Here is a 14042-nt window from a genome sequence, read left to right as displayed (position 1 = left end):
CCTATCATATGCCAGGATGCTATATTAAAAAACAAGGAGCTACTTTCAAGGGCTTTGGAAATTCTTGACCTTGCTTTCTTTACATTTTGGTAAGAATAGATACGAACTGATAAAATTATTATCCAGATGATGATGCTTTGAGATGCATTATCTGTTTAACACATTCTGAAGAGTAGTAATGTTTCTCTTTATTTTCAATATCTAGTTTTAGGCAGACATACACGGCACATATTCTTTGTATTCCTGTGCACATCACATACATTTTTATTGAAGCTGTCTCATTGGAAATCAAAACCCTGTTACTAGTGCCCCCCATTCAGCCTTACTGGCTTTTATCCCAAGAACCATGTTAGCTTCCAGATGGAGGGGTGAGGAGGAGACAACATGGTAGGCAGGGAGATGAGAGCCACGGCTGGAGGAGAAGCTGTCACAGAAACAATAATCTTGATCCAAGTCCTTAAATAGATCAGCCAAGAGCCAAAGAATGACAGCTGCTCCACTGTACTACATCATCACAGACATGCATGTATTTACACTGGTTTTATGTTTAAAAAGTTGTATAGTTGTGCCATGTGCTATTAACAATGAGTTCAATATGTGTATGTCCACATAACATACACGCTGCCTTCTCATTTATGATGAGGACTTTTGTGTTCCTACAGAGTCGTCTGTATAGGTTCTCAGTCATTCAGGTGATGCTAGTCTTAGAAACTTGAGGGGGGAAACAGAAGGTATCTGGACGTCTTTAAGCTTGTGAAGACATTTCATTCTCATCCAAAACTCCCAAACTCTCTTTCAACGATGCCAATGTTCACATTCTGGACTGAAAAGACAGATGGCTTGAAAGAGGAGTAAATGAAAAAGATCTATGAACAGAAATGGTAGCTTTTTTTTCCTTTTCCTGTAGCGCCTACTCAGCTTGACTTGACTCTACTTGGTTTCAGTCATTTTCCATTACAATTGATTACCAACTTATGTGCATGAGGTTGTTATAGCAACGTCCTGTGACATCTTCTGTATCTGACACAAAAATGCATGTCGCTCTCATGACTCATCGAGTGATGCCACTGACTAGCCAATCGGTGGCATGCGGTCTGTTAATGTCACGTTTTCGCCTCAGACTGCTCGGAAGCTGAGTAGGTACTAAAGAAGTGGTACCCGTTATTACCAGCTAGTGGAAAACCCTAAAAAACGTATTTAGCTGAGCCAAAAGCCAACCTGCCTTGAGAACCCTTCCCAGGTTTTTCAAATCTCACTCACAACTTACCTCAGATGTGAGCCAGTAGGTCACATGATAGGGTGGGGCAAGGTTTCACAGTAGTTTCACCCTTAACTTCCCTGATGGTATTAAGCCACACCTTTTTTCCCACCTTGGCTCGTGACAATGCACATGACGTGATTAATACTGGGTCAACGACTCTCCAAACCACCTCCAAAGAGAACAACCCCCATGTTAAATACGTGGGACTCTCCACCTTTTGTTTTCAGGACTGAAAAGCCTCACAAACTTCAAGAAGTCCAGTAACTTTTTCAAGGTTTACAGAGTTGTTGAAGATGAGCAGAGGCATTTTTAACCTCTAATTTTTAAGGAGCATTAAATTCTTAACTATTTAAGGTGAAAGAGCTTTATTTAATGCATTTATGATTACCTCACTGTATTCTGGGTATTTTGTGAACATTTGATCTGTTGGAGTGCTACATCTCTGTGTTGTCTCATTAACTGAGGAAGTGAAGCATTACAGTGTTTTACTTATTTCTGTTAGACTCCAGTGTGTAGCTCAGTTTGTGTTCTTGCCCATTCCTGTCTCTTGCTCTGCTTATTCCTGTTTAAGTTAAACAGAACATCTTGCTGTCCTGTCTTTTTTCCTCCAGAATTCACTGGACTCTGTCCCCACCCTGGAGGAGAGCTCAGGAATGGACCTGGATGCAGAGTCTGTCACCGATGCAAAGAACAACTTAAACACTGCCAGGTGAGCTGTTTACTTCACAAACACCAGCTGCCTGGATTTACCCTCAGAGTTTAGTTTCGATGCAAAGCAAACGAGAGGCAGCAGTGTTGCCGTGCTGATCAGACACTTGCCTTCTGCAAATTGCTTTGACACGCTGTTTCAACCAGAGCTCACATTTTATGCTGCATCTGAAACGCATCTTTATCTCAGTCTCTCTCACTCCCAACACTTATTCACTTTTGCTTCCTTCTTGTGTATCTTTACATGTCATATGATGATATTACACTGCCATCAATGTGGCATGCAGTGTTAAAACTGACAAATGCTGCTTCACACCTATTTATTTAAAACAGGCAAAATACTGACTACACAAAGCACTGATTTTGGTTACAGCTTTGTGAGTTTTTTTCCTCGTCGAATTATTCGTGCAGCGGAAAGATTTCTTTGTTGTGTGACTGTGGTGTGACTCTTCGTCAGCTGTTATCCAGGCAAGGTTTCAGGAAGACTAAATATGGTGAGAGTGATATGATTGGACAGCTTTTATAAAAGTACACTTATCCAGATGAGTCTGTACAGGGGTACCATATTAGTACTTCTTGTTATTGGACCAAAGAGTACTGAAAACGTACATCCCCTGGTGGAGTGTTAATGTGTTTATCTCCTTTATGGTTTAATTTTGAGTGTTTATCTAATTTTATTTCATTCTAATCTTCATTTTCAGGCAGGACAATCAGCCTCTTGTGACGATGGAGCACACTGTCACCATAAGCTGTGTAAGTGACAGGATGTGGAAATGTACACCTTTCATAGACTGTATATAAACAATGGCTACAGCCATGGTTATGTCATCCACTGGCTTGGACCTTCACAGTAAAGCTTTTAAGTATCTGTTAAGGCCTTAATTACACGGGCCTACAGAGCAGTCAGTGACCCCATGGAAACCAGCAGATGCTGGGGGAAAATGTTTATTCCTGATTTGTTGGCAAGTGGTTGCTGGAAGTTGCTAGGTGAAATTGGTTACAAAGGTGCTGGTCTGAAAAACACCTTAGGCCAACATTCCTTCAAACACTTGCAAATTTACCTTCAGTTATTTGGTCCATTTTCCTTATTTCTTTTATCTCTTATTGATTTTATTTTTTTTTTACTCCTCCAGGACTCCAGTTCATGTTGCTGTGATCACAACGCCAACACCAGCCAGCCCAACAGGAACCACCTGTCACCATGCCAACCAGACTCCTCCCACCTCCAGCTTTTTCCCAACAACCAATGGGAAGGTGAGTTCCATCATATCCTGGGAATTCCAGCTTGCTCAGTGCAGCATAAATATTCATAGAAAATTAAAGTGGCATTGGAGAAGTTATGCAGAGGAACAGACTTTTAAAACTTTAAATTAATTTATTTTATCTAATAAAAGTGACATAATGGGAAAAGTTAATTTCATTTAGATTGTTGTATGAATTACTCTTACTTAAATATAAAAATTATGGAATATTTTTACTCTAAGCTTAAATATGTCGCTGAGATCTCAATTCAAACCTGCTCAGTTGGATAAATTCTCTCATATAAGTGATGAAAAACTGACGTTGGTGGCATTTGTTTGCAATTAAACACAACACACATTGGATGAATGCTGGTGAGTGAAGTTATGAATGACCTCACTGCTCCTCTTCTGTGCTATCTCTCTCCCTGTCCCTCTTCCTCCTCGTCCTTCTACTTCTCCTCCGTCCATCCAAACAGCGTCACCCCCCTCCCATCTCCACCTCCCTCCCATCGACTTCTCATTGATGCATCTGCAAAAGGAAGGCCAAGGTAAGTCATTTCATAAGCGCCCATTCACCAGTCTACCCCTCCCTCCTTTCACTTGTCCTTGTTATTGTTTTTAATGGTGGTCACGGGTGACAACAATAAAAGAAACTATATTAAAATATAATTAAAATAGCCTCGGCTTTTCAAATGTGCGCGTGGTGACGCTGATCGTGATAAATCCTTCCCTGTAACATTCTTCCCTCCATCAGATTTCATGAGATAGCAGGCGAACTTGTTTTTTCTTTCTTCACTCTTCCCTCTTACTTTTTTAATTTACACTTTGATTCTGCTGCTCTTATTGGTCACGACCCCTCCTACACTCTCTCTTCCTCCTCGATTCAACTTGGCAGCATAGCACTGACTGTAAATACACCGGTAATCAGGCTTAGCGTGAGTCAGCAGGTATGGAAGTAAACAAAATAAAATGTTGCTGTACATATCTGTCCATCATGATATGTATAACACCTCTCTCTCTCTCTCATGCACTTGCTAGAGAGGGATTAATCATCTGGCCTCTCCCTTCCTTCTTGTCCTCTTTTTACTTGGCTTGATTCCTCTCTTTATTTCTTTCCGTCTTCTCCAGACCCCGTCCCAGCTTTTAAATCCTGGCAGGATGACAACGAGAGCGGAGAGGCACAGCTCTCCCCGCTGGCCGGTCGCATGGTTCCTCTCCCTCCGCTCCCCCTGGAGGAGGGTGGTGAAGAGGAACAGGGAGAGGGAGGGCAGGATGACTCCCCTTCCTCTTCCCGCTCCCACCCTCACCTGCTGGCACGGCGCTTTCTTGATTTTGGTGTGCACGGTGCCCAGAGATTTCTCCAGCAGGATCTGGACGCCACTTCACCCACCAAAGTACATAGGTATGATGTGTAGCTTATTCACTGTAAGACTGGTGTTTTGGGAGGGTTTAATGGTTATTACACCCACAAATCGTTATCTTTGGTCTGAGACCCGAAGGGTTTTTTTGGGTTGTTTTTCTTTTTTGGTAGTTCTGTCATGCTGGGGGGGGGTCGCTGTGGCTCAGGGGCTAGAGTGTGTGTGAAAGTGGCTTGTAGTAAAAAGCCCTTTAAGGGCTGAGCTGGAGTCAAAAAGAGCCATCAAGTACCAGTCTACTATTTATCCTCAGGCCCAGGCGAGCATCGTTTGGTTCCAAAGAGGCGATGAGAGGAGGAGATTCGGTGATGCACCAGCTCACCAAAAAGCTTCAGCATCTGAAGAAGAAAATCAAACAGTTTGAAGAGCAGTTTGAGAAGGAGAGAAACTACAAGGTAAAATCAGAACTTTAATGGTTTTTTAGGTAGTAATTTAAAAAAAAGAAGAAGAAAAAAACTGCAGGAGCCAGTCAGTTATTGCTTTCTTCAGGCTGTTATAGCAAACAGTCATCTTCCTCTGCATCAGAAACACCAACACATTGTTTAATTGCTTACACTGTCACACATTCTGAAAATGTAATTTTGTATTTGTGTCTTAGCTGTTGTTGATGTTTTCGGTGAAATGCCAACTCTTGGTCTCTGTGTGTCCCCCCTCTCTGCAGCCTTCTCATGCAGATAAGGCAGCTAACCCCAAGGTCCTCAAATGGATGACTGACTTGACCAAGATCCGCAGGCAGATTAAAGGTACAACTACGTTTTGCTGTCGGCATGCATTCATGTGTGCTTGACGGGGTTAGAGTGTCTGTATGCCATCCTGTTCTGTGCTGGACATTTTGACCCCACTTTCAACCTTTGACCTTTTGTGACAACATGGCATGTATGCTGGTCTGACAGACATACGCAGACATGCACGTGCTCAGGGTCAACGTGGCTCTCACATGCGTGGCTCCCACCCTACAGTGTGCTGGTGCGTCCTTGTGAACCCACATTCATTACCTGCAGGGTGAGTTCAGTCAGGTGAAGCAGCGGAAAACACACAAAGGAAGTATTTGAAAATATTTGGTCAGAAATCCCAAACTGTGGTTGCAGAAGCTTTTGGTTTGGCTGCCAGTCAGCATGTCCAAAATCAGATATTAAAATATAAAATGTATAGAAATTCTTTTCTGCCGGCGGATGTTTCTCCTCCCGTTGTTTCACCACACTGAACGAACCCTGCAGGACGCCCGTCCACCTCCTTCCTGTGAGGTGCCGGCTCTCCTTTATGGAGTAACGCAGCGGCCAAAACATTTGTCACTGTTTCAAATCAAAACTGAAATCAATAATGTGAGAATCCGCTCTTCACTTTCCTCCTTCCTCCTACTGCCCAACGACCCATTGATTGATTGATTGACTGATCGGCCAACCAGGACGCCAGCACCACCTTTTGCCCAGAAGCACGTTGAGGCACCAGGCTTTGATCCATTCACACAGATGCCACCATGCTCCCTCCTCCCCTTCCTCCTCCTCCTCCTCCTCTATCTGCTCACCTCCCCATCACATACTCACCCCCCCGCTCCACCCCTACTCAGGCCTACTCAGCTCTAGACCGTTTCACCTCAGTAAGTACAAACCCCTCAGTAAGTAGACATCTCAAACACTACTGACAGTCACAGCGAGGCGGCTTTGTGAGAGCATCTTGCTTCCTTGTTTCGGTGTCTGCTGAAACAGCTTGTTGGCATGGGATAATTAATGGAGAGGTGGTGAGAAGTGTGAAGCATCATGATGAAATTACACATTTATGGTTCTGATTTCAAAATACAAAACAAGCTCTCTTTTTTGCCAGACATTTTGGGTCTCTGACATGTTAAAAATGTTGGCAAACTGCAAAAAAACATGTCTAACTGCTGGTATCAGTTCTTTAAACAAGAATGCTGCGGTGCTGAAGGTGCAGAAGTGTTTCACCTTTACAGCCATCAGGGCCTTTTGAATTTAGTGATTTTACTGTCTGGCAGTGTTACAAAAAATAGTCTGGAAAAAGTTTGCTCTCTGTCTTTGACTTTGTATGTTGTGTGGTGGTGTGTTTGTGTGTTGTCACACTGTCTTCTTTCTCCTTATTTCTGATGGGTTAATTGTAATCGTGACGGATAAATTCCTGCATGCCTTAACTGACTTTCTCTGTTTTCTACGTCTCTCCCTCTCTCTCTATCCCTGCCCTTATTTCTTTCCTCTCTCCTCAACCTCATGTGTTCATCCTTCCCCAGATGCCAAACACCGTGCAGAGACCGAGCTCGGCCCTCAGACTCGGCCCCGCAGCAACACCTTGCCCAAGAGCTTTGGATCCACACTGGATCACAGTGCTCATGACGCAGCAGGGGAGCTCAAAGGCCCGCGGCCTACAAGGGAGGAAACACTGGAGCTGATCCAATGCAGAGTCAAAGACAAGAGGGAGGAGGACGGCTGGCCGGATGATATCAAGGTAAGGACCAGATATTTTCCAGCAGAGCCACTGCACTTATCCAGGGCTCCAGCAACAGGACAAATAAAAAGGATGTGGATCAGATATATAGTTGTCAAGATGGGGAAAAAGAACAGAATATAACCTATAGAGTTTTTTGGGGTTTATGAAATCCTTTAGAAAAGGTCTGGTGTAGGTTTACATACCTAGCAGAACTAAACATGTCCAGTTTTATTGACAAAAACGTTATTTTTACATTTCAATTCATGCTTTTAAGTTCTACAGGAAGAGAAGAAATCTTTTTGATGGACATGCACAAAATTTATAGACTACAACTTACAAACTGCTGGTATATTGTTTGACTATAACTTTAAGGGTAATTTAAATAGTTTGATTGTGAACTTCTCCCATCACCAGTTTAAATACTAGTTAGTTAAATGTATTACTTTTGTTTTATTAACATACAATGGCAGTTACCTGCTGGTTCAGAGGTGTTGCAAGGCCATCAGCCACTAACAGGGCTCTGCACTGCGACAGGAAGTTACAAGCAAGTAAACAAGCAAGATGGAAAGTAAGCAGTGACGACGCAAGATTCTGCAGCACTTTGATGCAGAAAATTAGCAAATGTATGAAAGCTGTTTCAGAATAAACTGACCCACAAGCGCGCGACAGCTCACCTCAGCTCGGTGATGTGCAAGCACATTGTGCTCGGGCATGTGGACGCGGGCCTGTGCTCTGATTGTGAGGCCCTACATTTCAGCAAAAAATTCTTATGTTTTTAACTACACGTACATTATTTCTACGTCTCTGTGTTTTAAACTAGTCGATCTTTTTTTCCCCTTTCTCACATTTAATGACTAGTAATATTAAAACCAGGAAAGACACTGTTGAGTGTTAAATATCTGTGCATCTCTGTAGAAGATGACAAAAGAGCAATTAACCTGTGAGAAGACTGTCCTGCAGAAGAATCTGCTGCACTACGAAGGGCTGCACGGTCGACCGGTACGTTCAAAAACCTAAATTCTGCAAAGATTTGTCTTTGCCTTAAAAAGCAAAAAAGAAACCCCTTCTAACCAGGTCTGTCGCTTCACCTGTCCTTCTAGGTGACCAGAGAGGAGCGGCTGGTAGTGAAACCTCTGTACGACCGCTACAGGCTGGTCAAACAGATGCTCACCAGAGTCAGCATTACACCTGTTGCAGTAAGTTCACAATCTCCACCAGAGACACAAAGTTAGCAGCGCTCATGGAGCAGACAACGGATCAACTGCATCTACCTTCCTTTCCCTCCTCTAGGTATCTCCATCTAGTAAGAGGCGGAGTAAAACCCTGCAGCCAATCATTGAGGGTGAAACTGCTCACTTTTGGGAGGAAATTAAAGAGGAAGAGGAGGAGGAGCAAGAGCAGAAAAGTGGAGGAGAAGAGGAGAGGGATGAGGAGGAAGAAGAAGAGGAGGAGGAGGAGGAAGAGGGAGAGAGCAGCGGTGGTGAGATGCAGAGCCCCGAGGTTATCATGGCCATCGACCCAATGACCTCGAGTGACGGGCCCGTGAGCAGCCAGAACCAGTCTGACCGACAGAGCGACTGTTCAATGAGAGAAAAGATGGAGGAGGGATCGGGGAGGCTGGCGCTCGACCTGCGTCTGTCCAGCTCGAACGCCTCATCCATGTGAGAGCAAAACACACGCAGACGCATTCATAGACACGCATTCATGCGACATTAGGGCCTAAAAACTGATGTGTTGTTACGCTGAAATTTTGCTCAGCTGTTTATCATTTTAGAAATACTGAATTTGGGTGATATTGTGAATTTGAATACATATTTGTTGCAAATGTAAAGGTCTACAGTTGTTCCTCTCAGTGTAGCTGCAAGTTCACTGAGCCTCTGCCTTCATCTCAAAGACAGGAGAAGTGTAGCCTGCTGTGTTCATTACTAAACCCTGGAGAGGAAATGTTCACGTATCCTTCTGCTTTGCAAACTGTGCAGATACAAGCAGGAAGTGTGACACAGTTTTCACACAGGTTTCAGCAGCTGAGGTGTAATCTGTTTAACGTGTCACAGGATAATGCCTGGCATTAACATACATAGACTCACACCTCTGATCAGCTCAGGTTCCTGAGTCCAACTGTGATGTGTTTCTTATAGGTTGTGACTCCTGTTTAGGTCACTTCCTGCTCACACTGGTCACCTTCTCTCTCTGAATTCAAGTTTTAATTTCTGGTTTATAAGCTAAGTGATTATTAGTGTTAAAGAGAGCAAATGTTGCTGAGAATAAAGCTGTTCTCATGTCTCCACACCACTGTAGTGTTACGTGTGGTTACAGCATCCTCTTCTATCCCATCATCCTCCAGGCCAGAGCTGCTGGAACAGCTGTGGAAGGCCAGAGCAGAGAAGAAGAAACTGAGGAAGACCATCAGAGAGTTTGAAGAAGATTTCTATCAGCATAATGGAAGGTAGGTGGGACACACGTTTATTTAAGGAATGAAGTCCAGCTACATCACATATGTTCAATGATTTCAGCTTTGTCTTTTTAAACTCAGCAGAGATTGTTTATTCACTGAATCAGGACAACCTTTATGTAGGATGTATACATTTGTGACGGACTCCCTTTTCTGTATTCCATGCAGCTCTTTTCTGGTCTCTCACAGCTTCTCTATTGTGAAAAAATAAATACCACACCTTCTGACAGGCAAGTCTTTGTGTTAGAGCTTTGTCTGTCTGGATAGATCAGCGAAAAACAGTCTCAGCCTGTGTGTGGCAGGTAATTTGGCCAAGCTGTGAAAATGAAAGCCAGGCGGGGTGTGAGAACCATATAGCGAGGCAAAAAAAGTTTTTTTACCTTCATGATATGTTCGAGATGTCACATCCTCTCACTGTCGGTACAGTGATCCACTGACTAGAAAGAGCAGAAGTTTCTCCGAGATCAGTTTTTAGTCAAGAAAAATATCCTTATTGAAGCTCCACCTGCTTGGCAATAAACACACTGCATTTCCTGCCAAAACAAATTAGCTGAAGTGAAGGAGCAGCTGGATCAGGTTCACCATGCTCAGCAGTAACTTAACAGGTCCGACATGGCTGAAAGTGACCAGCAAACTGAACGGCAGGGAAATTCAACTAATAAAAAGTCTGCGTTTCAGATGGAAGCTGCAAAAGTGCTGAGAGCTGAAAAATAAAAACATAAAACCTCACAACAGAAACCTCACAACTCTGTCTGCTCTCGTTCCCCTTTTAGAAATGTTCAGAAGGAGGACCGGGTGCCGATGCTGGAGGCGTACAGAGAGTACAAGAGGATCAAGGCCAAACTCCGCCTGCTGGAGGTCCTCATCAGCAAGCAAGATTCCTCCAAATCCATCTAGACCCCTTCCTCAAATATCCGCTATCCCCGCACACATCAGCTGTCATCACTGCAGCGACGCTACGCCCAGGACGTCTAGCCTGTCATCACGCCTGGAGAGTTTAACAAAGACTGCAGCCAACAGTCCAACACACAACAAATGACCTCCTGTTGGTACCCTGCAGCCACATCATGGGGAAATTAAGTCAGCTCTGACTGCTTTTATTAAAAAGTAAAAAAATAAAAGTGCCACCGAAATCGTAAATACGACATATGGTGTAGCTAAGCTACAAATAGTCTCACAAAAATTAAAATGGTACGGAAACACCCAAAATATTCACAAAGAGAAACACATAACTGACTCTGCCACATATCAAACAGAAGAATATTTTAGGGCGGCTTCAAGTGTCATTTCCTCAAATTAAAAAATGGAATGACATCTCAAATGTTTTTTTTAAACTTGTTAGTGATCCAATCTGCCAAATGCCTGCAAGTGTGTGAGGACAAACACTGGAAAAGTAAAGCCGTCATTTAATGTGTGGCCAAACCGAGGTGCTTTGCCAAATATCTGAAACCTAGGTTTTAGTTGAGCATTTTAAAGTTAAATGTGCGTTCTTACAACTTTTTCCCCCTGATGTGAATGCAGCACGGCCGCTGGTCAAACTTAAAGCAACTTCCATCATCCATCCCCGCTGCCTCAGTCTGCATATCATCTGAAAACAAACAGCAGTTTAAATAAAAAAGACAAAGAGAAACTAATCACTGTGTGTATCATCATCATCATCATCATCTCACCAATTTGACTCAAGACTCTGCACTCGTCTCTCACCTCCTGGTTTTCTGACCAGGAAGAAAAAGGCAAAAGCATTTTGACTTTTTGATTTCAAGAACATTACTGTTGTCGTCGATCTTTGCGTTTCTGAGGAATCTCATCGGACAGCTCGAGGACTGGCATTTTAGACACTCTTCACTCAACACACTTCGGATTCATCTGGAACGTCTCGCACTGCGCTTCAACCTCTTTCACTTGTCATTTTAATAATAGTCTAACATCCTTACATCCTGGATGCCTCACCTTCTGACTGATTTTAAATATTCATCCACAAGATTCAAAGCCGCTTTGTTTTAAAAAGATGATGTACACCGTACAAGATTTATTCCAACAAAAGTATTAATTCTTTTCGTTATTTTCTATTCTTAGGCGTTTTCTTCTACTTTTTGTTTGCATTGATGTGGGAGCATCTTGCAAAAAGAAAAAAAGAAATGCTGCTTTAAGTCTTTCGACAGTTCCCAAGGCCTCATTAAACAGAAGATGCTCACAGGAAACAGCGGTGACTTGGCTCCTTGTGTTTCATCCGTCTCCTGTTCAGTTTGCCACATTGTAGTTCCTGAGTTATGGGTGATAAATAGGTCTGTGTTGTTTTTCATCTGAGAATCCAAAAGCATGTTGGCAGCGGGCATTAGTAGTCTTGTGACTAATCTGGAGGTTTTAATTGAAATTTGAAGCTGAGCAGATCATTTGTATGTTAGCATGATGTCCTCAATACTGAGAGAGCTGAGGGTGTTTTTAACGAGTGAACGGTCTTTAGGTGTGCCTCTGACCTCCGGTCTGCAGTTTGATTTCCTGCTGGCAGGTCAAAGTAGGGCAGGTGAGGGGAACAAAGTCTGATTTGAGCTCTTCTTTTATTGTTTCCAGTAAGAGTCGAGGCGTCACAGCGTGCTTTAAAGTGTGGGACAAAAGTTTCCGACAGTCACTGAATTTTGGTTTTAAGCTGCGAGCTCGTCAGTCAGCTGTTTGTCGTTTTTCTTCAATCTGCACTTGCATGTTTTAGGCGCACAGGACAAAGCTGACGCACAATTCTCTGCCTGGTTCAGAGGAGGCTGCAAGTCTGTCTGTCGGTGGGCATTCAAAGCTATGAATGAGGTGAACCTTTTGTGTTGTGTGAAGATTATTAGGAGTGTGAGAAGTTGGGACAGTTGAAGTTAAAAAGTTTGATGTAAAAAGATGTTATTTGCACAGCATTCACAGAATGCAGCCCTTTTGTGTTTTATAATTTTTTTTCCATTTGTATTTCTAGAAATGAAGCACTACTTCTATACAGAAATTATACTGTACATTTAATAAAAAAAAAAAAAAGAAATACCCGAAGGAATGAATGTCAAAAGAAATGTTTAAATTATTTCAAACATTAAGTTTGGCCCCCTTTGGTTTATTATTGTTTGTGATGCCCTGAGAATGTGTTTTTTATTATTATTATTAATATTATGAATACTGCTTGTAGTATCATAACCATTATTTTGTGTGGTAACGACAATAATAATCCTTTTGTATGTACTCACTAACTGTAAAACCAGCTGTAGACGTTAGTCTGGCACTGTGGCGAGACGCACATGAACCTGCTCTGTTTTCTGAATTACTTTGTTGCTCTGTGTAATATAAGCTAATATAGAAGCTGTACTGTAGTGAGCTTGCATGGCAAACAAGAACATAATCATATGAAAAAAAAGTCACATTGTTTCCATTATTTGTGCCATGAAGAAGCAGCAATAATATGTTTGTGTTCTCTTTAACACAAAAAAGCATTGTGGGTTTGATCCCGAGTGAACATTTGAGGTACGATGTTTTCGGGGTTGGACAGTGTGTTTTTACCTCTGCGTCACGCCGGCACTGCTGAAATCCAACGTATCAATAAGTCTGTGAAACTAGCAGGGATTGAAAAGCCAATGACAGATGTATCATCTGAAAACATTCCAGTTTTTATCGTCATCAAAAAAGTGAAGAAAAGCGATCCACCGTCAATATCTGAAGGGCTTTTATTTCTGTCGACTTGTTTTTCATTGTGCCTGTAGCAGAGTGGTAAAATTCACAAATGTAAATGTATTCTGTCGGTGTACAGTATGCTTCATCTCACACTTGCCCATCTGACGTGCATGGTTGTTTTACACACCAGGAATTCAGAGCAAAACTCCTCTTCAAAGACGTCTCCTAGGTCCTCCTGGAGATACTTTAGAGATTGGACACATTTTTACTAACTGATTATTTAAAGTGATTTAAATAAAAGTTGTCCAGAAGTTAGTTTAAAAGACAGAAATTATGTTTTTCCTTTAACTACAAACAGTCTGAAGTCAAGAAGAAAACCTCAGGACATCCTTGAGATGGGATTTTGCTATAAATTCCTTCAGTCGAGATTTCAGGAGGGATGTGGCATCAGACGCTCCCTCCCATTTCCTCCAGTCGACCTACACGTGATGCGTTTTAACGCATTAATATATCGTATGTATCTGTAACTGTTTTCTTACTTTGTGAATGCTTTTTCAGTTGTTCCTTCATTGACGAAAATGAGAAAATACAATCAGTAACAAACATTTACACATGAAAATAAAATTTACAAGCTTGCCACACCACTTCTCCCGACTGTTTTATTTTTTAAATGAAATATACTGGGACCAGGATGTCCCCTGCAAACTTGCCCTGAATATTAAATAACTTATGTCCATTTTTAACAAACAAATCCTTAAGATGACTCATTTACCACTTTTAGCATTAAAACCCATCCAGGTTACAGACTGGTTTTGTACTAGGTTAAATTAGAATTTAACCAGCTCTGCAGCCATTTTTCATCAATCTATGCTAATTTTTTAAATTACTTTAAT

At 42.2% G+C, this 14042-nt stretch overlaps 1 protein-coding gene across 7 annotated transcripts in view; it reads left to right on the top strand.

Moving 5' to 3' along the window:
* The window catches only part of fam13b (family with sequence similarity 13 member B), a 73007-nt gene extending 59217 nt beyond the window's left edge, over positions 1–13790 (top strand). For 5 of the 7 annotated variants that reach the window (XM_012919767.4, XM_012919765.4, XM_076889362.1 and 2 more), the window contains 14 exons: positions 1873–1970; positions 2671–2722; positions 3103–3223; positions 3687–3758; positions 4339–4612; positions 4879–5020; positions 5287–5368; positions 6031–6222; positions 6865–7079; positions 7977–8060; positions 8162–8257; positions 8352–8722; positions 9406–9507; positions 10287–13790. In XM_012919767.4, coding sequence (XP_012775221.1) covers positions 1873–1970; positions 2671–2722; positions 3103–3223; positions 3687–3758; positions 4339–4612; positions 4879–5020; positions 5287–5368; positions 6031–6222; positions 6865–7079; positions 7977–8060; positions 8162–8257; positions 8352–8722; positions 9406–9507; positions 10287–10410 — 2025 coding nt within the window. In that variant the 3' untranslated portion in view covers positions 10411–13790. The remainder of the gene's footprint in view (positions 1–1872; positions 1971–2670; positions 2723–3102; positions 3224–3686; positions 3759–4338; positions 4613–4878; positions 5021–5286; positions 5369–6030; positions 6223–6864; positions 7080–7976; positions 8061–8161; positions 8258–8351; positions 8723–9405; positions 9508–10286) is intronic. The other 2 variants (XM_012919768.4, XM_004553605.5) reach the window with 2 other exon arrangements.
* The last annotated feature ends 252 nt before the right edge of the window (positions 13791–14042 follow it).

Source organism: Maylandia zebra, linkage group LG2 (genome assembly GCF_041146795.1).
Source record: "Maylandia zebra isolate NMK-2024a linkage group LG2, Mzebra_GT3a, whole genome shotgun sequence".
Lineage (NCBI taxonomy): Eukaryota > Metazoa > Chordata > Actinopteri > Cichliformes > Cichlidae > Maylandia > Maylandia zebra.
The sequence above is the reverse complement of the archived record's forward strand: the minus strand, read 5'-3'. Positions and strand labels throughout refer to the sequence as shown.